This window comes from Chlorocebus sabaeus, chromosome 4, assembly GCF_047675955.1.
Source record: "Chlorocebus sabaeus isolate Y175 chromosome 4, mChlSab1.0.hap1, whole genome shotgun sequence".
In the NCBI taxonomy this organism is placed as follows: Eukaryota; Metazoa; Chordata; class Mammalia; order Primates; family Cercopithecidae; genus Chlorocebus; species Chlorocebus sabaeus.
Window position 1 is genome coordinate 24619880 of NC_132907.1, and position 24693 is coordinate 24644572.

The 24693-nt window shown below is 37.5% G+C and overlaps 1 protein-coding gene across 3 annotated transcripts in view; it reads left to right on the forward strand.

Moving 5' to 3' along the window:
* Positions 1-24693, forward strand: part of MRPS27 (mitochondrial ribosomal protein S27) — a 99653-nt gene that overhangs the window by 22553 nt on the left and 52407 nt on the right. For all 3 annotated transcript variants that reach the window (XM_007974900.3, XM_007974901.3, XM_007974903.3), the window contains one exon: positions 1385-1443. In XM_007974900.3, coding sequence (XP_007973091.3) covers positions 1385-1443 — 59 coding nt within the window. The remainder of the gene's footprint in view (positions 1-1384; positions 1444-24693) is intronic.

Sequence of the window (24693 nt, forward strand, 5' to 3'; positions counted from 1 at the left end):
CAAATTCACTTTATGACACTGGGCAATGAGACCCCTCTCAATTTTCTGATTTTCAGCATGGGTACTGTTGCGTCTTCCTCTCAGGGAATAATGGGATGCTAAGATGAGATTTTAGCTGTGAAAACTTTTTACAGAAATTAATGACACCATAAAATTTAAAATATTGTTAAATATGGAAGAGAGAAAGGAAATAAATTACCTTTCTTTTGAATCCTGGTCCTTTCTTTCTGCCGTTTAGTTGAGAAACAGTTTTACTGGTCATAAGTTACATTTAATAGACTCATAATTGGCATATTGGAGGAGAATGGAAAGGCCATTGGTTCATCCCTTACATGATGGGTAAAACTTCTGGATGCCATAATACCTGCTATTTATTTAGGTAGTACTTCAAGGTTTACAGCTTTTATGTACATTTTCTCATTGGTGCCTTATACTCTTCGGGGTCGGTGCCTTTATCCTATTTATGCAGATGGTGCAACCAAGTCCCAGAGGGGCTGTGCCATCTGTTTATGCCATACAGCAAACAATCAGAGCTGTTTCTCAAGCTCAGGTTCTGTGTTTGAACCACATTTTATATGCCCTTAATAGATTTCTAAGTCAAGTCCAGAAGTGCTAGGGATTTTTAGAAAGTCTCCCTCTTTTTACTCTCCTCTCTCTTCTATGAGGTTTTCATTATATTCACAACATGCATTGTCTTCTACGCTTTTTTTTTTCTTTTTTGCCTCTGAGTCTCTATTTTAGAATAGAATCTGTCTTTGAAATAATCCTTTTTATTTGTTTATTTGGACCATAGTTAATGAGCATACTCAGAGATTTTATGGTTTGAAACGAGAGTTTGTTGATAAAGGAATCATAGGTTTACTGTTGCATAGCAGAGCTTAAATCAAAGTAGGAAAAAATGGTTGCAAGCCTGAATTCTCTAAATTTAGATGTTTATGTTCTAGGCAATAGTTTTTTAGCCATCAGAGTCTTCATTCTTTCAGCCATCAGAGTCTTCATTCTTTCAGCCATATGTTCCCCTGTTTGGAACATAAAGAAAATAGTATCAGGATTTAAAGATAAAGGAAAAAATAGGTAACTAGTTATAATCAGTGGAACACTCCTTGTTCTGAGCAAGCTTCATGTTTGGCTTTCAATCCATTTTCTGATCAAGGTTGTTCCACACGTAGAAAAAGAGAAGCCATTGTATATTCTTCGTTTGCATTAGCATAAATGGGTTTCAAGGATGGAGCCATACCACGTGAACATTTTTCCACTAAGCATCACCATCATTCTAATAAAACGGGTGTCCTGTGTTTTGTAAGGTCAATGTGTGATCTAGGCCCTAGGCCAAATATATGACATAATTTATATTCAACCAAAGGTTTCTTTTTCTGTCTTTTAGCTTGTAGACAACATTTCGTCTCGGGAAGAGATAGATCATGCAGAGTATTACCTTTACAAGTAAGTTTTCCTTTTGATTTGGCTGTGTACTCTGTGATTTCACACCCTTTTTTACATAAAAGTTGGTATATGTTATGTATAATTTTGACACCTTCTAAGTTTATATTTTAAAGATCTTTTCATATGAGTATAGAGTTTCTGATTTTTTATAACTGCATTTTTTTCCATACTGTGAGTTTATTATTTAAACCAGTTCCCTTTTTATGGACCTCTAGATTATTCTCTTTTGTATTGTATACAATGTTAAAATTGATAACCTTATACATATGTAATTTTTCACCTAATTTTCATGAGTATATGTATTTATAGTTTTAATCGCTATTGTCAAATTGCTTTCTGTTGAAGTTTTTACATTCCCACTAGCAATGTGTGAGAGACGTATATTTTTACAGCTTGGCCAATAGTTAGGTATTTTCACATTTGCGTTTTTTTGCCAATCTGATCAGTGAAAGTTTATACACACACACACACACACACACACAGTGAGAGAGAGAAGTTGAGTATCTCTTACCTAAAATGCTTGAAACCAGAAGTGTTTAAGATTTTGGATTTTTTTAGATTTTTGAATATTTGCATTATACTTACTGTTTGAGTACCTCTAATTCGAAAATCCACAATGCTTCAATGAGCATTTCCTTTGAACATCATGTTGGTGCTCAAAAAATTGTGAATTTTGGAACTTTTCAAATTAGAGATACTCAATCTGTATGTATATTTCTTCTCTCCTCTTTTTTTTTTTTACAGGTGGAATTATACCCGATATGAACTGTTATGTACCTATTTTCAATTAACACTGTTATAAAACCTTTTCTACATTACCACATTTACTTCATTCTTTCTCAGAGCTGCTGACAATTCCATTGTGAATTACTGACAAAACTCACTCGTGTGTACAAAAAGTATGTTCAGTACAGCATCATTTATGGTAGCAAAAGACTGAAACAACCTAATGCACATTAAATAAAGAACCGGTCAAACAAATATCTGTCAGAATTGTACCTTGCAACTAAATGTTTATTGTGATTCCAGTTTTTAAAATCTGATTTGTGATTTGATCCAGTTCCTATGTTCCAAAAATAGACTCAGATCGAAATTTTAAATGTTTCCAGTAAGTATTGCAATAGGGTTTCCCATTTGATCTTGCTTGTTGTGCTCAAGAGAATTTTTAGTTATTTCTGTCTAGATGCATTTTCATTTTTTGTTGTTTTTTTGGGGAGTAGTTTTTTTCTAGATGCATTTTTTAAAGCTTACTGTATTTTAGTGAAAATTTATTCATTTTTCTTTGATTTTGCTAAATAATAATGAGGCTTCTTTTTTTTCAAATTTCTGAATTGGGTAGATGCTACCACTTTTTGGGTGTTTTCTATTTAAATGTAAACCTCAAGTACGCTAGATTCCGCACCTTAAAAAAACATTTATTTTAAACCTCACATTGGCTGTAATGGTGTCCTAAGTTGAAATTCTAGGTACTAACTTAGTTGCAAGTCATCTTAGTTGTAAGTGCCCTCTCTTACTTCATTAGGATAATGAAAAATGAACCCCTTGATGAGAGCTAGCCCTGCCTTCCTTTAGTGGCTCTTTGGGACTGTAGGACTGCTTTGGTAGTTATTTTTTGTCTGTGGTGAAGGGTGTATTTGGGCTGGCATCTGGCCAGTTCTCATATTTTTATTTATAGCAAAATGCAGAACATAGTTTCAATTTCTAAATATAAGCTGTTTTTTTAAGAATTTCATCCTGTGAGATACAGGGCCATAGTATTGGGAGAAGTATATTCCAAATTCGTAAGTACCTCTGTAGCATATCATTGATTTCAGTGACTCAGCATTTCAACAAGTATTTACTTAGCACTTATTATGTGCCCAGGCCCTGTCCTGGGTGCTGGATATCTAATGTTGAATAAGTTAGACATTCTCCAAGTATTACTGAAAAGTTGAAGTTCTGTTTTTAAGATCTTCTGTGATTAATTCTTCACACGTTCAATTTTGCGTGGCCTGGGGTATAACTGAAAGTTTCGTAAGATCACTGTGTCCTATTTCCTTATAGATCATATAAAGGACTCTTGTCCATCGTAAGTCTGAGCCACTGTTTAACTGGACATCCCATTTCTTGCTTTAATCAAAACTAATTCTTTAGCTATGATTTACCATTTATCTTAGTTATTTCTCCTCCCTTCCATTACCAAGAAAATTGAAATTGACTCTCTTTTTATCAGCTTTTTTTTTTTTTCAGACAGAAATGTTTTTATGACTTCATGTGCTTGTGTATATATGAGACTAGGTAGAACTCTACAAAGCTGCATTGATACAGTAGAGATTGGCTGGGATCTCTCGTTAGCTAAGTGCCTCACTCTTGCTTTCTAGCCTTAGAGAATATACAGAATATACTTATGCCTTAGCAAAATTAAAAATTACAAGTTATAAACTCTTAGGGTTTCTCTCAAGTAATCAAAATCAGGGATGTTAATCCTGAAGACACCAAGGACTTACTGCTGTGTAATATTTCTACCAGTTAGGGCTTCAATCGTTATGATGCTTAACATCTCCTCATGGGATGACTTTAGACATCTTGGAGTAAACTTACAATTCGAGATCTAAGGTGAAGAAATGAAGAAGGAACGTCTGTCTTAATTTTAGCTAACTCACAGCTTGGAGGCCTGGGGTTAGGATTTCTCAGTCCTTAAGCAGTACAGTCTTTAACAGTGAAGACCACAGAAGAACTTTTGCATTGGTTCACCTCTTTCTCTGACATGGCCTGTGAACACCAGGCTCTGCTAGCAGGAGTGTAGCTGCCACATCTTCTCCTCTTCTAATGATCACATTTCCGCAATGATTATGTAAAGTCTAGAGCCAAAGAAGTTTAGAAACCTTGAATGATCAGTGAAGAGCTGATTGAGCTTCTGCCATTGCGTCAGGCACGCAAGTGAACAGTTCCAAGTTCCAGCAGCTCAGGGTGCTGCTGGTACCCGCCAGCTTATTATCACCCTATCATCCCAGCAGAATATTTGAAGCTTTGACTCTCCCAAAGTACGTGGGCTTAAATGTTTAGGGACTTCAACATTAAAGGGATCTTTTAAGGAGAGATAGAAAGACTGCTGTTCAGTCAGCAGACGGGAGAACAAATTCCTAAGTACTTTTATTTGGGCCATGGTCTAGTCTCTGGGAGCTGGCAGTCCTATGATCAACTTTTGCCTTCTGTTTATAAATAAAAAATGAAAACACCAAGGAAAGGGTGAAGCTCTACCCAAACAATAATATGAACTAAAAATGGTTAAGGCAATACCAGAAATTATATTCATTGGCCAAAACAAAAAACAAAAAAACTGATAATACTCATATAACAGGAAAATAAACCAAAAACCAAGAGTAAAAGTGATTAAAATAGCAACAAGGTTAAAACAAAGTAAAACAAAATAAGAAAACAAGGCATACTGTTTGGCTGTGACAAATACAGAAAATGTAAATAAGATAATAAAAAATAAATACAGTAAAATGAAATAAGGATTTGAGCCAGGGACTTTTAATGATATGTACAGTTTAAGCTGGGTGATTGGGAAAATAGGCATAGGTGTGCTCTTGCACAGATAATACTAGCAGGCTAAATGGTAAACCTCTTTATGAGTAGTTTTCAAGCTGTCTTCTGAGAAGCCCTGAAGCCAGTTTCTTACAGGCCCTCTAGGGTGTGGCTTGGGGGAAGAATAGGTCTGGAGAGAGGCCAGACCATGCTGCCACAGGCCATTTGCTTTTGCTTCTGTTTCTGCCAGAGAAACTGTGCCTCCAGCTGCCTTATCAGAGTCTACAAAGAAAATTCAGAGAGGACTGTGAACTTGAATAAGAATAAAATCATATTTTATTTTCACTAACCTCAATAATATTTAGCATTTCTTTCACTTATGAATGTAGGCAGCAGATGACTATAATATTAACAGCATCTGTGTCTTTCTTGCCAATAAAAATCATTGATTTTTTCATATCACATTACATTTGTTACAGATATCATCACTGCTTAGAAATTATGTTAGTAATTAAATCTACCACTAGCTAGTGTTATTTCATCCATTAATAAAGCAGCACATATGTTACCATATCCCAAGGATTTCTTAATATCTTGACAATTGTATTTCAATATAATTGGTTTCTGTTGTAAAAAACTGATTCTGAGATGCCTTCATCAGACTGCCAGAGGGTTCGAGACAAAAAATTGTTAGGAACCGTGCTGTGAGATCTTGTTTGAAAAATAGGTTCTTTTGCTTAGACTTATTTTTATTTCTTCTCTCGGGTTTTTTGGGTTTTAAGTACTTTGGGTCTTTGTTTTCTCTTCTTACAAAGAAGACTTTCTTAGTTTAGACCTTACCAGGTAAGACAAGCATATAATTGATAGGTTTTCTGTCTTCACAGTGAAAATTTAGATACAGCCAGTCTCCCAAGTTTCCCTACAACACCAGAAAAAAAGGTGTGGTAAGGAGTGAGAAGATTTGGACAGGCCCTGAGATGCTACATGTCAGGAGACCAGTGCTGGCAGGGGGCTAGGCAGGAAGATTTCCGCTTTATCTTGGTATCACCATCACCCAGTGCTTGGTGAGGTGAGAAGCCATGCTCTTTCCCAGCGGTAGCAGCATAGGTTCTGTGACGCAAAAAAGAGAGGTAAGAGAACATCTCAGCTAACAGCTGCTGACAGGAAATGTCTGCTCAGTGGGCATAAAAAGACTGCATTTATTTTTTATATTTGTTTAGAAGAATTTTTATATCCCATGTTAATTTTAAAAGCAGTTGAGCAAAATACTTTCTTTTTCCGGGCAAAGGATTAATTTCTACTTCCTATCCTCATGCCCTCTCATTAATATTTGGAAGAGAAAAGAGCTCCTACCTTTGCTTTACTGTAAACTTACGGCATTCCTAAGAATTAGATTTGCATCTTTATTTTACTCATGCAGAGACTAAAATGTAGAGATTGGCTGAGCACACGCAACATAGAGACTGAGTATAAGCCCCTGCCTGTCCTGAGAGGGAAACCACAAGGATCAGATGTGAGCAGTGGGGCAATGCTATAAAAACAATGCAGTGCTGTCTCAGTGCAAGGTTTTATCATTAAGGATCCCAGATGGGGCTACAATTTCTTTATAGGAAACTAAAGCAGAAGAAATTCCAGAGAGACCAGGCTTTGCTGTTCCTCTACAAGAGATCCCCTTTTGGGATCTGTCTGCCTGGGGTCAGTTATGGTGAGTGTATGTGGAGTTTTATACAATGGGAACTTTTTCCTTTATCATCTTGTAGAGAGCATCTTTCCTAGGCCACCTAGTCTGTAGTTCGGAACTTTCCCCCCATAACCTCCAAGTCCACATGCCCAGTGTATACTGCCCAAATGCAAACAAGTGAACCTTGGGGCAGGCTCTGTGTCTCCATTTTCAGGAGATAAAACAGCATGTTACTGGTAAAATTGTGCCTTTGGCAAAAACCATTATTTTCATGGTTATGACAAGCTTTAACCATTCTTGTGTTAGTATTTGATTACTGCATTGCTAAAATGCAAACTCAAGCCATAAAAATCTGTTCTTCCCACTTAGTGTCCTCATCCTCACTGAGGATGTTTGCAAATTGCATTTTTAAAGACCTATATAGGCCTTCGAATCATGTTGGGACCATGGTAGTTTTGAGATACATGAAATTAGACTTGCTTCTTCTACTATCAGGGCGTCAATAATCAGAACTGATAATTTGATCTGCAACATAACAGTGATTCCTGAAGGATATGTCATAGAAATTTCTAACATATACAACATACACTCTATATTAAGAATATAATTTTTTTTTAGGCCAGGCACAGCAGCTCATGCTTGTAATCCCAGCACTTGGGGCAGACGGATTGCTTGAGCACAGGGGTTTAATACCAGCCTGGGCAACATAACAAACCTTATCTCTATAAAAAGATACAAAAAATTAGCTGGGTGTGGTGGTGCACACCCGTAGTCCCAACTACCTGGGAGAATGAGGCAGGCAAATGACCTGAGCTTGGGAGGTCGAGGCTGCAGTGAACTGAGATCACACCACTGTACTCCAACCTGGGTGACAGAGTGAAACCTGTCTCAAAAAAAAAAAAAAAAAGAATATAGCATTCTTTTAAAGCAGCCTTTTGGTTTTTAGCAAACAGGTAGGGAATGCTGAATTGTTACACAATAAGAAAAGATTGTTGCAAAGCTCTGTGGAAGGTGAGTTTTTCTCAGAATACAGCTCTTAATGTTGCTATGGAGAGTGGCATGCCACCCAGTAAGAAAGGAAGTTCAGGTTGCATGGCAAGCTGTGTACTGCCAACACATTCATCCATGCTGTACGTGGATCTCGAGTATCTTTCACTATTTGCTTAGCCGACCTGGCAGATACCAGGTATCCTTAGTTGGAGATGGATAGCAGGTCAGGAACAGCTGGGGCAAGGCAGATGGCAGCCTGCATGTCTCCAGGTCCTGGGTTGGCAGCCATCCTAAAAAGGAAGGACCGAAATAGCTTCATTTTTCATGAAGCAAAAATACCCAGTGGTTCCTTGGAAGGCTGTAGCACCACCCCAGGCCTATGTTGTAAAAATCCATTTCTGCCTGTAGGAAAAGGGGAAGATGGGAGTTTATTAAGAGGGATTATTAAGAGGGAACAGCATGCATTCGTTTATGCAGCAGTAATTTTCCTTTGAGGGCATAGAGACTGTTTGTGTTTCACAGCAATAAAAGATAATCTTAAATTTTTCTGTTAGCATATTGCCAGGTTGCATTATGACTGAACATTATTAAGAAAAGAGTAAGAACTCAAGAGGAGAGAAATGAGTGTAAGAGCATTTTTAGTAGCACTTCTATACTTTAATATTGCCTAGTTCTTTATTTAGTTCTTATTTGCTGATCCTTACCACAGGCCTGGGAGAGTGCTTGTTATTGTTAATAGCTCTGTATTGGAAAATAGCAGATCATTGGTCATAGTGCATGCCTTGCCAGAGGTCATGGGAGCTTTGTAATAAGGATTAGAATTCTTGGCCTCCACGGCTGGGCATGGTGGCTCATGCCTGTAATCCCAGCACTTTGGGAGGCTGAGGCAGGCAGATCACTAGGTCAGGAGATCGAGACCATCCTGGCTAACACTTTCAGTGAAACCCCGTCTTTACTAAAAATACAAAAACAAAATTAGCCTGGTGTGGTGGTGGGCGCCTGTAGGACCCAGCTACATGGGAGGCTGAGGTGGGAGAATGGTGTGAACCTGGGAGGCGGAGCTTGCAGTGAGCCGAGATCACGCCACTGCACTCCAGCCTGGACAATAGAGCGAGACTCCATCTCAAAAAAAAAGAATTCTTGGCCTCCACTGCTTCAGTTGGCCTCCACTGCTTCAGACTCTACTTCTCTTCCCACTGGTCTTGTTATTTCATCTAGAGCCACATCATAGGAGGAGTGAACCTTCAAGGTATTTTTTTGGATTTGGCTTAAGCATTCCACCTAGCTTTCCCGGAATGATCTTATACCTTAGATGGTTATTCCATTTTATTCCTCTGGTGCACTGACTATGTACCTCTGCAGGCTCCAGTCCTGAGTCCCTAGGAGTATGTGCATGCCGCGTACATCCATGCACAAGTATCTGTAGAGATACATGCTTTCATTTCTGTGGGGTAAATATCTAGGGGTAGAATGATTGGAGCATATGGTAAGTATATGGTTAACTTTTTAAGAAACTACCAAATTGTTTTCTGAAGTGATTATATCATTTTATAGTCCCAACAGCAGTTCCACTTCCTCCACATTTTTGCCAATACATTTAGCCGTACCAACATGTGTTTAGTGGTATCTTACTGTGGCTTTAATTATTTGCCCAATAAGTAATGATACTTCCTTTGATAAAGTGTTTGAATCTTTTGTCCATTTTAAAAATTGAATTATTTCTACTCTTCTTGGGTTTTGAGAATTCTTTTTCTTATAGTTTTATCTTTTCATTCCCTTAACAGTGTTTTTGAAACACTGTTTTTTTTGTTTGTTTGTTTGTTTTTTATTGAGATGGAGTCTCTGTCACCCAGGCTGGAGTGCAGTGGCATGATCTTGGCTCACTGCAGCCTCCACCTCCCGTGTTCAAGCAATTCTCCTGCCTCAGCCTCCCAAGTAGCTGGGATTACAGGCACCTGCCACCACGCCCAGCTAATTTTTGTGTTTTTGTAGAGATAGGGTTTCACCATGTTGGCAAGGCAGGTCTCAAACTCCTGACCTCAGGTGATCCACCCACCTTGGCCTCCCAAAGTGCTGGGATTACAGGCATGAGCTACCATTCCCAACCTGTTTTTATTTTTTATGTAAGTCCAATTTATCAACATTTTTTTTTGTTAATGGATTGTGCTTTTGGTGTTCTCTAAAGTAAGGATCACCAACCCTTTTGGCACCAGGGACTGGTTTTGTGGAAGACAGTTTTTCCACAGCTGGGGGATGGTGTTGGGGATGGTTTGGGGATGAAACTGTTCCATCTCAGATCATCAGGCATTAGTTAGATTCTCATAAGGAGCATGCAACCTAGATCTCTTGCAAAGGGAGGGTTCCTGCTCCTATGAGAATCTGATAGCACCACTGATCTGACAGGAGGTGGAGCTCAGTCGGTAATGCTCACTCACCCACTGCTCACCTCCTGCTGTGCGGCCCAGTTCCTAACACTGGTACCAGTCCACAGCCTGGGGGTTGGGACCCCCCGATCTAGGGAATCTGCTTAACCCAGCACCACACTGATTCTTCTTCTAGGTTTTGTTTTAGAAGTTAGGTCTGTGATCGGCTTTATTTTGGTGTCACCATCACCCAGTGCTTGGTGAGGTGAGAAGACATACTATTTCCCAACAGTAGCAGCAAAGGTTCTGTGACACAGAAAAGAGAGGTAAGAGGACAGCTCAGCTAACAGCAGCTGACAGGAAAGGTCTGTTCAGTGGGCATAAAAAGATTGCATTTATTTTTTATATTTGTTTAAAAGAATTTTTATATCCCATGTTAATTTTTAAAACAGTTGAGCAAAATACTTTCTTTCCCTACAGATTTATGATTTTGAATTTTTTGTGTGTGTATGTTATAAGGTAAAGATCAAAGTTAATTTTGGGGCATAAGAATACCTAATTGTGTCAACACCACTTGTTGAAAAGGCTATTTTTAAATTGCCTTTGTACCTTTGTTGGTAATCAGTTTATATTTGTGTCAGTCTATTTCTGGACTTCTTTGTTCCATTGATCTCTGTTCTGTTATCTATTTTAATGCCAATACTACTCTGTCTTGATGACAGAGTAGTTTTAAAATAAGTCTTAAAATTAAATAGTGTAAGCCTTTCAGCTTTTGTGTGTTCTTTTTCAAAATTATTTTGGCTAATGTAGGTCCTTTCCATTCCGTATCAATTTTAGAATCACCTCTTGTATATGTGTGTGTGTATACACACATACATATTTAGGTATATACACACTCACATGCATTATTAATATAGAGAAATTAGGAACAATATCAATTCAAGAAATATGTATTGAATGTGTAGTATATATTTAGAAACTAATAAAGAAGATTATAAGGAATATTAGGGAAGAGACTGATTTTGCAAAAGTCATTCTTTTTCTATTGCGGGCAAATTTAAACTGCCCTAACAGGATTTGAGATGAAAATAAATGAGAACAGATTCATGTCTGTAAGACAAATGATTTTCAGCTATTTATAAGGGACATTCTAAAGCCAGTAGAGGCTTTAAGAGTATTTTTTAATGCACTGAAACTGTGGTATATTCAAAGGAAGGATATTATATAATCCCAGCAATTAAAAAAAATTACAACCAGGTGCAGTGGCTCATGCCTGTAATCTCAACACTCTGGGATACTGAGGTGGAAAGATCCCTCGAGGTCAGGAGTTTGAGATCAGCCTGACCAACATAGTGAAACTCCGTTTCTACAAAAACATTTTTAAAGATTAGCTAGGCATGGTGGCGTGTGCCTGTAGTCCTAGCAACTCAGAAAGCTAAGGCTGGGCCTTGTTGTCCTAGCTACTTAGGAAGCTGAGCCCAGAAATTCAAGGCTACAGTGAGCTATGATCAAGCCAGTGCACTCCAGCCTGAGTACTAGAGCAAGACCCTGTCCCACCCGCCGCCCAAAAAAAAGATTATTAGATGGTTGGAGATCATTAGATATGTGAAACAATTCAAAATCAACACAAATCCAGGATATTATAAGTAGATAAATGTGCTGAATTTATGTAACAAAATGTAAGTTTTAGAGAAAACATGTTTGGAGCAGGCTAGAAAAAGGATTGATGTTATCCGCAAACATTCATAAAAGAGGTAGAACTTAAGATAGCCTTGAAGGTTAGATGAGTAGAGGAAACAAGAATAAGTGTTCAAGATGGAACAAACCGTACAGCTGGAGTTAGAAGGAAGAGGTGAGAACTGGCTTTATGGAAACTGCCTTAACCAGAGAGATTAGGGTTTGTTGGGGAGTAATGAGAAATAAGGAAGGCAGATCAGAGACAGAATAGAATGTTGGCAGGAGAGAAGGGAGAGTTCAAAATCTCTCATTATCATACATTGCTAGTGGATATATAAATTGGTACAACTTGTATAGAGAGAACTTTGGCAGCATCTGTCAAAATTACAAGTACAATACCCTCTGGCTCAATAATTCCACCTCTAGGAATTTAACCTCCTGATATACTCTTATTCATGCCAAAAATGTCCATTGCAAAAAGTAAATGATTATGTCCATCAATAGAAGCCTGTTTAAATTATGCTACAGCCATACAGTGGAATACTGTGCAGCGATTGAAAAGAATGAGGAAGCTTTATTTGTATTTCCTATTGAATAAATTGTGAAATGTATTGAGTGAAAAAAATAAGAGTAGGACTTAGTGTGTGATGTAGCCACTGTGGTTTATGTGTAATATGTATACATGTGCTTTGATGCTTATGTGTACATGTGTATGTGTGTGCATAAAATGTCTCTGGAATGATACCCACAAAAACTGGTAACATTGGTTTCTTTTGGAGAAGAAACCTAGATGACTTCTCATTGAATTGTCTCTTGTAGCTTTTGAATTTTATATCATGGGTATATATTACTTATTCAAAAAATACATGTTTTTCGTTTCTTCCCCTCCCTTCCCTCCCCCCTTCTCTTTTTCCATATCATGCACACACACACACACACTTACAAGGAAATTAACCAAATTTTTTTTTCTTTTTTTCTTTTAATTTAAAGACAGGATCTCACTCTGTTGCCCAGGCTGACATGCAATGGCAGGATCTTAGCTCACTGTAGCCTCAACTTCCCAGGCTCAGGTAATTGTCCTACCTCAGCCTCCTAGGTAACTACGAAGTTAGGTGTATGCCACCATGCCTGCCCTTTTTTTTTTTTTTTTAAGAGATGGGGTCTCGCCATGCTGCCCAGGCTGGTCTTGAACTCCTGGACTCAAGCAGTCCACCTGCCTCAGCCTCCTAAAGTGCTGGGATTATAGGCATGAGCCACCACACCTGGCCTGAAAAATATTTTTTAAAAGATCCTCAAGATAGTCATCTGCAAATTCTTAAGAAGTATATATCATAATAAAAGTATTTCAGAAAGATTAATAACAGGGTAAATTTTTTATTAAAATAGGTAAATTTTATAGGGAAATTATCTATGCATATAGAGGAAAAAGACCTGTCCTATGGTAGTTGACAGTGGAAATAAAGAGAGAAATGTACATAGCAGGGGGAAAAAATGGATCAGCAGGATTAATGGCAGGCTGAATGTAGAGACAGAAAACAAGAGTGTCAAAAGTGAACTGAAAATTGAACCTCAGTGGGGAAGTGTCTTGTACATGATAGAAGTATTGAATTGGAAGCAGATTTAGAAGGCAGCAAGAGGGTGAGTTTTTCTTTTGCCTTTTCTTTGTACATACACATGTTTCTTTCTAAGCTTGCTGGATTGTATTTTGCCTACTGACTATACTTGGACTGTTTGACAGGAACTGGCCACAGACCTTTAGAGAAAGAACAGTTGCCAAAATATACCCATTGGGTCTTCCTGGTGTATTGGCACTAGTTGGAAAATTTTGGACCAGATGACCTCTGAAGTCGTGCCAACTTTTGGAATCTGAAATTGCAACCTGGATAGACTAAATAATTCCCTTGGAGCCATGTGACAAGTCTAAGCTCCAGCTGTGGATGAGGCTTGACTTCATGTTCAGAGGCTCATCAGCTAGCCCAGTGTATCTCTTTGTGTCAGTTCTTTTTCCTAAGCAGTTTCAGTAATATACCAAAAGATATAGACTCAATGAATATTTTAAAACCTCGTAACAGTGTGACATAGAATTAATTAAACCTAGGAAAAAAAACTAACATAAAAAGAAATTCAATACTGAAAATGTAATATCTTGTCGGGGAGGTTCTAAAAAGACCCTGAAGGAATCAGGATGAGAGGAAAGAGATGACTGGGGTCTTAGGACCAGTTTAGTCCCCACTTTAATCTGTAGCTTCGAACTAGTTAGTGAACTCTCTGGACATCAGCTTTCTAGATGAGCAGATCATCTTGGATGCCTCCCAAGGCACTTTCCATAGCTAAAACATAATGTTTCTTAATGTCACTGATAAGATTTTGTCACCAGACGCCTCAGACTTTGAAAGCATGAAGCTCTCGCTTTTTGTTTAGTTTTTCACGCAGAATTTTATTCACTTAAACAGTAAAATTGAACTTCCAGCCACCTTAACCGTGAATATCAAGAGAAAAACTAATATGATGTAAAAGTAAACAACAGAAAGGGTAGAGGATATCTTATTCTCTTCTGGATTTAGGTGACAGACTTCATTTACTGTCTTATTTGTGAACATATTTAGTAAATTTTGTCATATGAGAAGTTGGGTATCCACTCTTATTTATCCTCTAGCTAACTAATTTTTATACCATATACTTGCCTTTTTCCTGCAAGGCCCACAAACCACATGTTTTTGATGCCTTGTATATACATGAGATTTAAAAGGAGAAGGCTAAAGTAAATCTGTTCTAATAGCTGCAGAACCATTTGTAAATTAAACCTTAAACTCCTAAAATTTCATATAAGAATATGTATCCAAGTCGGCTTTTATTGAAAAATGTTCCTCCTGGCTATTTTTGTAATTGTAAAGTCAAATCAGGGTACCAGGAATTACAGCTTATAGGGCAATGAGAAAGGCATAATTAAAATATAGTCTTATATTTATTATATAAACCCTACTTCAGTAGGGTTTTAAGTGTAAGGCAGTTCGATCTGAAGATAATTAAGAGATCTTTTCAGAAACTGGTACAATATTTAAGGGAGAGCTGAGTAGATAAACAGAAGCTTCAAGGAGAGATTTATGGGAACAGAAGTTTCAGTTGATTGCATCATGGTTTTTGAGGCCAAAGGCAAATAAATTCCTGAGTATTTCCAGATGCTGTGTGTCTAGGCAAGAGGACATCTGAGGAGCTAGAAGTATTCGATGTGAATTCTTTTTAGTGATCTAGGCTGCTTTCATTTTCGTGACAGATTTCCAGGTATGTTTGTTTTGAACAGCAGATTTTACATTTTGAGGTCTATTCTGTTTTTTTAATAGCAATGCTGATTTTAAGACATAGTATCACCATTTTATACCTAGTAATAGGCAGAGCTAGGACTTAAAACTGAGTCTTCCAACACCAGATCATTACAGCACATGAACAGTGTATTCATTATGCACTGACTGTTACATAGTTCAGTGGTGGACACTACCAACAGGTGAAACTCAATCATTAGTCTTCACTAGTAAAAATCTTGGCAGAGTTTTGGTAAGTCAAACACTGAAATTATTTGTTCAAGTGAGAACATTGTGCGTCTTGTACATATAGATTAGTATAGTCCTCCATTTGCTGAATAATAGCAGGTAATAACAGACTTAGATACTTACACAGTGCTTTCAGACTCCAGCCGGATGGACCACTATTCTCTGAATGTGCCTTCTACTTTCATATCTTGCCTATGCTCTTCTCTCCCCACTACCTCTTTCTAACAGAATACAACCTGTGTTTTAAGGCCTGTCCCAAATTCTGCCACACTCATAAACTTACCCTGATTTTCACGGTTGAATGTGATCTCTCTGACCCATCTATAAAATTTTGTTTTTCCTATTCAGGGGTGCTTACTGATTTTGTTTTGTCTTTTGTCTAATCAAAAATACATATTTCTTTCTCTTTACTTGAGATACAGTGTAGTATAGTAGATAAGAGTATGTACTTGAGCCAAAGTGCCTGAATTTGAAGGTCAAATGTGCCATCCATTTCCTCCCTCATAAAATGAGTGAGGAAAAATAGTGCCTGTGCTTTAGGGTATTTATGAGACTCCAGGAAATTGATATATTATAATGCCCTTAGAACAGTCTTGGGACTAAGAAGGTCAGTGCTCAATAAAATTTAGCTTTAATGTTGACTGTACTAGATTTTACATCGTGAGAAGCAAGGAGTATTTATTTCCTATATTTCTCTCTTAAGGGAAAATGTATTTGATTTCCAGTTTAGGTTTCTAAGACCTTATTCCCTAACCATCCACACCACCCCCACCCCAAGGGCATCAAGGTGTAGGGGCCATCAAGACTCAGGAATGTGGAGAAGTAGATGCTTAGGAACACTAGTAGTTCAACACACATTTAGAAAGCATTTCACATTTTGGGGGAAGCTTTCTGACCCTAAAAGACAACTAATCAAGGCTGTCATATATGTACCTATGTTGCTAAGCTTACTGCCACAAACCAGAAGGGGGCAGCAGAAAGTCATCTGCTTACTATCTGTGAAGAAGGGAGAAGCCTCAAGAAAGTGATTCCCAGTTAGGAAAAAACTGCACCATAACTGATCTCTGATAACGTGTTATTGAATCAATAATCAAGATACAGATTAGACACAAAAAGAGAGGTCTGTTCTGTGGGCTGGGAGCATGTAAGCAGTTGAAATAGAAATTGAGGAACTGCTTCCAGAGATTTTAGTTTTGATATCTGGAGTGCACAAGAGCAGCTCAGAATGGCTAAAGTTTTTTAATGTTGTCAGCATTCCCCACTTTTATTTTATTGGTTTTTGTAGAAGCTATACAAGAGTTTCTATTTGTATAGCTGATTCTTATATAGAAAACTGGGCTGCTGTGGCCTTACAGGTTAGAATGGAATATACAATTTTTTTCATATTTTTACAATCATTTCTTGTTTATGGAAAAATTAATTACATATTCTTTTTTTAAAAAAATACTTATAAAGGAAAAATCACTTGTTTTTAGTATGTTTCTTGTCAGTCTTTTAAGTATATCTTTCCATTTTTTTGTTTTAAACTATTAAACAGTAACTCTCACATTTCATCTATAAATTCAGTGTAGTTCCAACCAAAATCTCAGCAGAAATTTTTGGGGAACCTGAGAAGACGACCCTGAAATTCAAGTGAAAGAATAAAACCAAGAATAAGACAGTTTAAGAAGACTAACATAAAATGATTGGTCCACAAGGTAGATAACAAGACTTATTAGAAAGCTGTGAAAAATACAAATGAAGATGTTGACTTAGATGTAGACAATAGACTAGTGAAGCAGAGTAGAGAGAACCCAGAAATGGATATGTACATATCTGGAAACCTGAGATATTTTTTACATCAAAGGGCAAAGAATGGATTAGTTAATAAATGCTACTTAGACAGTTGATAATCTAACAATTACATGGGAAAATTCTTCATTCTTACTTCAAAATATATGCACATACCCACACATATATTTTTTAGGTAGATTAAAAACTGAAGTGGAAAAAGCAAACTTTTAAAAGGAAATATAGAAGAATATTAATGGTAGTATAACACTGGGGACACTGAAGAATTTTTTTTTTTTTTTTTGAACAAGACAAAAAACAGATAAAAGATTGATAATTTTTTTGTTTTGTTTTATTACTAAATGATAATTTTCTGAGTTTTTTTTTTGTTTTTTGTTTTGTTTTGTTTTGTATCTTCCATGATTCAGAAAGGGTTTTTTGTTGTTGTTGTTGTTTAATGCTTGTTGCGGGCTTAAGAGACAGGGTCTTGCTGTGTTACTCAAGCTGGTCTCAAACTCCTGTCCTGAAGCAATCCTCCCATCTTTACCTCGTACATGGCTAGGATTATAGGCATGAGCACTGCACCTGCTCTGATAAATTTTAATGCATTAAAATTTTAAAGTTCTATTCTACAAAAATTTTGTTACCACCAGTAACAAAATTAAAAGACAAGGGAAGATTTGCAATGCATGTAGCTAACAAAGAGTAGTATCTAGATTACATCTGAGGCCAATAAGGTAAGAATTTTAGAAAAATGGATAGAGAATATGAACCAGCAGTTCACAGAATAAAAAACCAGAATGGCAGTTAGCATATGAATAGATGCTCACTCTCAGTAATCAGATAAATTACAGATTAAAATGATACAATTTCACATTTATTAGATGCAAAAATAAAAGACTTCCATAATAATTGTGGCAAAGAGGAGTAGCAGGAAGTCTGATTCACTATTAGTGGGAGTTTAAAATTATATAGTCACCTTGAAAAGTAGTTTGGCAATATGAAGTAAAAGAGGATGGGCGTGGTCATCTTCTACTCAGCCTTCTGCTCTGGGGTATATACCTTAAAGGAACTCTGGCATGTATAAGGATTAAGTTATAAGACTATTCATTTTAACATTGTTCATAATATGAAAAACTGGAAGCAACTTAAATATCCTCCAATAGGAAAAAAAGAAAAATGTGATAGACTTTTTTTACAATGGAATACCATACAACAGTGAGAAAGAATGAACCAAAGCTATCTATAGGTACATATCTATACACACATACACATATATATCAGGGTGATTATCTCAAAACATAATGAGTTAAAAAATGGTGAAGTATCATACATATGATACCATTTGTGTAGTTTGAAAATAAGTAAAGCAATATCATCACTTATATGGATATATGTGTAAAGTGAAGGGTATAAAAACATGCCCAAAAATGGTAAACAACAAATTCAGAGTATTATCTACCTGTGAAGAAGGAGAATGGGGTTGGAGTAGGATCCGGAGGTATATATGAGGGAGCATCAACTGTATCTATTATGGTTTATTGGTTTAAAAAGAAAATCTCAAACAAGTGTGACAGATTTTTAAATTTGATGAAGATAGGTGGTTGAGTATGTGGGTGTTATGTTCTACTTACTTTTTTTTTTTTTTTTAACTTAAGTTTCAGGATGCATATACAGGATGTGCAGATTTGTTATATAGGTAAACATGTGCCATGATGGTTTGCTATACCTATCAACCTATCACCTAAGTATTAAGCCCAGCATGCATTAGCTATTTTTTTAATGCTCTCCCTCCCCCACCCCCTCATCTCACAGGCTCCAGTATGTGTTGTTCCCCTCCCTGTGTCCAAGTGTTCTCATTGTTCAGCTTCCACTTACGAGTGAGAGCATGCAGTGTTTGATTTTCTGTTCCTGGATTAGTTTGCTAAGGATAATGGCTTCCAACTCCATCCCTGAACCTGCAAAGGACATGATCTCGTTCCTTGTTTATGGCTGCACAGTATTCTGTGGTGTATTGTACTACATTTTCTTTATCCAATTTATCATTGATGGGCGTTTGGTTGATTCCATGTCTTTGCTATTGTGAATAGTGCTGCAGTGAACATACACGTGTGTGTATCTTTTTTTTCTTCTTCTTTTTTTTTGAGACGGAGTCTCACTCTGTGGCCAGGCTGGAGTGCAGTGGTGTGATCTCGGCTCATTGCAACCTCTGCCTCCTGGGTTCGAGCCATTCTCCTGCCTCATCCCCCCAAGTTGCTGGGACTACAGGTGCCCATCACCACGCCTGGCTAATTTTTTGTACTTTTAGTAGAGATAGGGTTTCACTGTGTTAGCCAGGATGGTCTCGATCTCCTGATCTCATGATCCACCTGCCTCAGCCTCCCAGAGTGCTGGGATTACAGGTATGAGCCACCACGCCTGGTGCTTTGCTCACTTTTTAGTGGCTTTTTTTTTTCTGGTAAATTTAAGTTCCTTGTAGACTCTGGATATTAGACCTTTGTCAGATGGACAGGTTGCACAAATTTCCCCCCATTCTATAGCTTGTCTGTTCACTCTGATGATATTTTCTTTGGCTGTGCAGAAGCTCTTTAGTTTAATTACATCCCATTTGTCATTTTCTGTTTATGTTGCAATTGCTTTTGACATTTTCGTCATGAGATCTTTGCCTGTACCTATGTCCTGAATGATATTGCCTAGATTTTCTTCTAGGGTTTTTATAATTTTGGATTTTACATTTGAATCTTTAATCCATTTTGAGTTAATTTTTGTATAAGGGGTAAGGAAGGGGTCCAGTTTCAGTTTTCTGCATGTGGTCAGCCAGTTCTCCCAGCACCGCTTATTAAATAGGGAATCTGTTCCCCATTACTTGTTTTTGTTAGGTTTGTCAAAGATCAGATGGTTGTAGATGTGTGGTCTTATTTCCGAGTTCTCTAGTCTGTTCCGTTGGTCTATGTGTCTGTTTTTGTACCAGTACTATGCTGTTTTGGTTATGGTAGCCTTGTAGTATAGTTTGAAGTTGGGTAGTATGATGCCTCCAGTGTTTTGTTTTGTTTTGTTTTTACTTAATGTGGGATATGATGAGGTTTCTCCTCAAATAATCTGATCAATCTTTTATTCTTTAATTCGTAGTACTCCCCATCCCCATTTTTCTCCTTTTTTCCTTCTTGCCTTTGTTAAATGCCCAGGCACACCACAGTACCAAGCATTATCAGTACCAGCTCACATTCCTTTCCTTATTTGGAAAGAGAACTAATTTTCTGGCTTATTACAGACGCCCCTTCCCCTTTCCTTCCACTTTCTTTTACGTGCCCACCCTATCTAAAAAAAAATCAAATGTTTAGCCAACCGGGATTAGTTTAGATGGTATGACCCAAGCCCGGCCAATGGGGAAAGGGTACAGGCAAGACTTATGTCAGGAATAAAGGCTTTCATGCCCCTTTGTTCAGATGTGCTCTCATGGCAACTGGCCAAGGAGGCACCCCTCTGTGCAGAAGTAAAATTGCTTTGCTAAGAATTCTTTGTTTGAGTGTTCAATTTCCTTAGGATTTTGAGCGTTATTCCTAACACTTAGGATTGTCTTGTCTATATGGGCTCTTTTTGGGTTCCATATGAATTTTAAAATAGTTTTTTTCTAATTCTGTGAAGAATGTCAATGGTCGTTTGATGGGCATAGCATTGAATCTATAAATTACTTTGGGCAGTATGGCCATGTTCACGATATTGATTCTTCCTATCCATGAGCATGGAATGTTTTTTCATTTGTTTGTGCCCTCTCTTATTTCCTGGAGCAGTGATTTGTAGTTCTTCTTGAAGAGGTCCTTCACTTTCCTTGTTAGTGTATTCCTAGGCATTTTATTCTCTTTGTAGCAATTGTGAATGGGAGTTCACTCATGATTTCGCTCTCTGCTTGTGTGTTGTTGGTACATAGGAATGCTTGTGATTTTTGCACATTGATTTTGTATTGTGAGACTTTGATGAAGTTGCTTATCAGCTTAAGAAACTTTTGAGCTGAGACTGGGCTTTTCTAAATATAGGATTGTGTCATCTGCAAACAAAGACAATTTGATTTCCTCTCTTCCTATTTGAATACCCTTTATTTCTTTCTCTTGCCTGATTGCCCTGGGCAGAACTTCCAATACTATGTTGAATAGGAGTGGTGAGAGAGGGCATCCTTGTCTTGTGCTGGTTTTCAAGGAGGATGCTTCCATGTTCTGCTTACTTCCTGGATGTTTGGAATAGTCTTGTGCTGCATAATGATGTTTCAGTTAGCCACCCACTGCATACACAACAGTGGTCCCATGAGGCTATAATGAAGCTGAAAAATGCCTATTCCTTAGTGACATTGTAGCCATCATAATGCCATCATAACATTGTGGCATACGGCATTACACGTGTGTTTGTGGTGATGCTGGTGTAAACAGTCCTACTGTGCTGCCACTCATGTAAAAGCATAGCGCAAACAATTATGTATAGTACATAATACTTAATAAAAATCGTTAATCAACTATACTACTGGTTTATGTATTTATTATACCTTTTATCATTATTTCACAGTGTACTCCTACTTATGAAAAAGAAAGTTAACTTTCAACAGCCTCAGGCAGGTCCTTCAAGAGGTATCCAGAAGAAGGCATTGTTACCATAGGAAATGCCAGCCCCATGTCTGTTATTGCCCTGATAAACTTTCAATGACACAAGATGTGGAGGTGGAAGACAGTGATCCTGACCTTGTGTAGGCCTAGGCTAAGGTCTGTGTTTGTGTATTAAGTTTTTAATTATTGTTTTTGGTTTTTTTTGAGACAGAGCCTCACTCTGTCGTCCAGGCTGGAGTGCAGTGGAGCGATCTCTGCTCATTGCAACCTCTGCCTCCCTGGTTCAAGCGATTCTCCTGCCTCAGCCTCCTGAATAGCTGGGATTATAGGTGTGAGCCACCATGCCCAGCTAATATTTGTGTTTTTAATAGAGACAGGATTTCACCATATTGATCAGACTGGTCTCGAACTCCTGACCTCCAGTGATCTGCCCGTCTCAGCCTCCCAAAGTGCTGGGATTATAGGCATGAGCCTCTGTGCCCAGCCGGTGTCTTAGTTTTTAACTAAATTTTAACTAAGAATTTTAAAAAGTTAAAAAAAAAATTAAAAATAGAAAAACACTTATAGAATAAGATCATAAGAAATTTTTGTACAACTGTACAGTATGTTTGTGTTTTAACCTAAATGTTACTACAGAAAAGTCACACGTTTCTTAAAAATTAAGTTTTTAAAGTAAAACAGTTACAGGAAGCTAAGGTTAATTTATTAGCAGAGAATTTTTTTCCATAAATTTAGTGTAGCCTAAGTGTTGTGTTTATAAAGTCTACAGTAGTGTAGTGTCCTAGATCTTCATGTTTACTCACTGCTCGCTTACTGACTCACCCAGAGCAACCTGTAGTGCTACAAGCTCTATTCATGGTAAGTGCCCTATGTAGATGTACCATATTATATATTTTATCCTGTATTTTTATTGTACCTCTTATATGCTTAGATACGTTTAGACACAAATACTTACCATTGTGTTCCAGATGCCTACAGTGTTCAGTACAGTAGCATGCAGTACAGGTTTGTAGCCTAGGAGCAATAGGCTATAGCATATAGCCTAGGTGAATAGTAGGCCACACCATTTAGGTTTGTGTAAGTAAACTCTGTGATGTTCACACAACAACAAAATCACCTAACAACACATTTCTCAGAAAGTGAGGATGAATCCCTCTTGTTAAGCAACGGATGACTGTACTTTATAGGGTTTTATTATCTTCTCTTACCACACAGAAAAAAAACAGTTTTCACATTTGTTAAAAAACAAAATTACTTGAACATATTTGAAGCTAATTTTTTCTCACTTTCTCGAAAAATCCAGGACCAATGGCCCAGCTTGAGTGATGGTCCACTTTGGCAAGAAGGATAGGCTTATATATTTGCTTGGGCCAGGTAACTACCTTCAGATCAATCCACTGAGAGGTGTGATCATGTAAGAACAGGGTAGCTTCCAGGGATGATATAAGACTTGAATTTCTCAGGAGAAAAGGGAGTAAGATATTGAATAATCTTATAAGATCCTGGTTGACTAGAAATCTAATATGTAAATAATAAATTTAATATCACAAGATACACAGCTTTAGAATGAGTTTGGCTTATTTTTATTACAGAAAATTTTAAACATATATAGAACTAGACAAAATAGTATATATACTCATATATTCATTACCCAGCCTCAACACCTACCTTCAACCCCTAGCCCATCTTTGTTTCATTTATATCAGGGTTGACAAACTTTCTGTAAAGGGCCAAATAGTAAATAATGTGGGCTTTGCAGGCCACACAGTTTCTGTTGTAGCCATTGCTATCTTTTTTCTTCCCCTAATCTTTGTCAGGAGTCTCCAGTACCATCTTCAGGTTCCATGGCAGACTCACAGGACACAGCCTATACTCGTATTTGCAGCTAAGCCATACTCACAGCCAAGCAAAATCAGCAAAGGGGAAAGGTTAGGGGCAGTCTGGAGGAAACCAAGCAAAAACTTGCGGAATTCCTCTGCCAGTGAAGTCACACAGGATGTCCTTAATTCCTCCAGCATCGAATTGTGACAACACACATGAAATGTGTCTACCTGGGAAGCTCATTAGAGACTCAGTGTCCAAGGTTTTTATTAAGAACTGGTTATGTAGACATCCTCTGCCTAGCACATAACAAAATTCCATACTACCAGAAGGAAAGAAGTGTTCAGCATAAACCACATTATTCATATAGTTTATGCACAATGAGCTCCTCTTAGCAGTTTTAAGGAATGGTGGGAATGTCCTCAAAATCCAAATTTCCAGACGCCAGTGAAGGGCCAACCTTGCAAGTAGGCCTTTCTAAGGATAACAGTATCAGGCCTGATATGGCTCTTCCCCTTTAAAAATGTAAAAGCGATTCTTGGCTCACAGGCTGTAGAAACAGACCACAGACCTAATGTATCCCATAGGCCTTAGTTTGCCAACCCTTGATCTATACCCTCACTTCTTGGTCTTTAAAATGTCACAGGAGGTAGGGGGGAATCCCAGTGTTTCATTGTAACCATCCTTACTTTGTTTGTTTGTTTGTTTGTTTAGAGGGGAAAAAAGTGAAAACTAGAGCTTAAAATTACTCCTGAGCTATTTGATTTTGCACTTTAGAGCTTGAGGAGAAATAATTCGTTGGATGACTATTTTATGTCCCAGTGTGAGCCTATATATAATTTTTATGAGCCCTGCAACAGATGCTGGATATCAGCAGATGGCTGGCACATGCTCCTTTTTTACAGTTTCAGAAGCAGAAAGATGACCTTGTTAACTGATAGACAGCTAACTTGCATGGGTATTATTTATTAATACTGATTATTTGAACTTTAGGGATTTTGCCCATGTAACTACTATATAATGATTAAAATCAGAACACTTAACAGAATCACAATACTGTAATACAGTCCATATTCAAATTTTGTCAGTTGTCTCATTAATCCTCTTTATGGACATAGTTTTTTTCTTTGTCTAAGATCCAAACCAGGATCACACATTATATTTACCTGTCATATCTCATTAGTCTCTTTTAATCTAGAGCAGTTCCTGGGCCATTTGTATTTCTTGACATGAACGGGGTTTAACTCATTTGTTTTTTTTTTTTTAAGATTGCCTTTTTTTTTTTCCTCAGCAATATT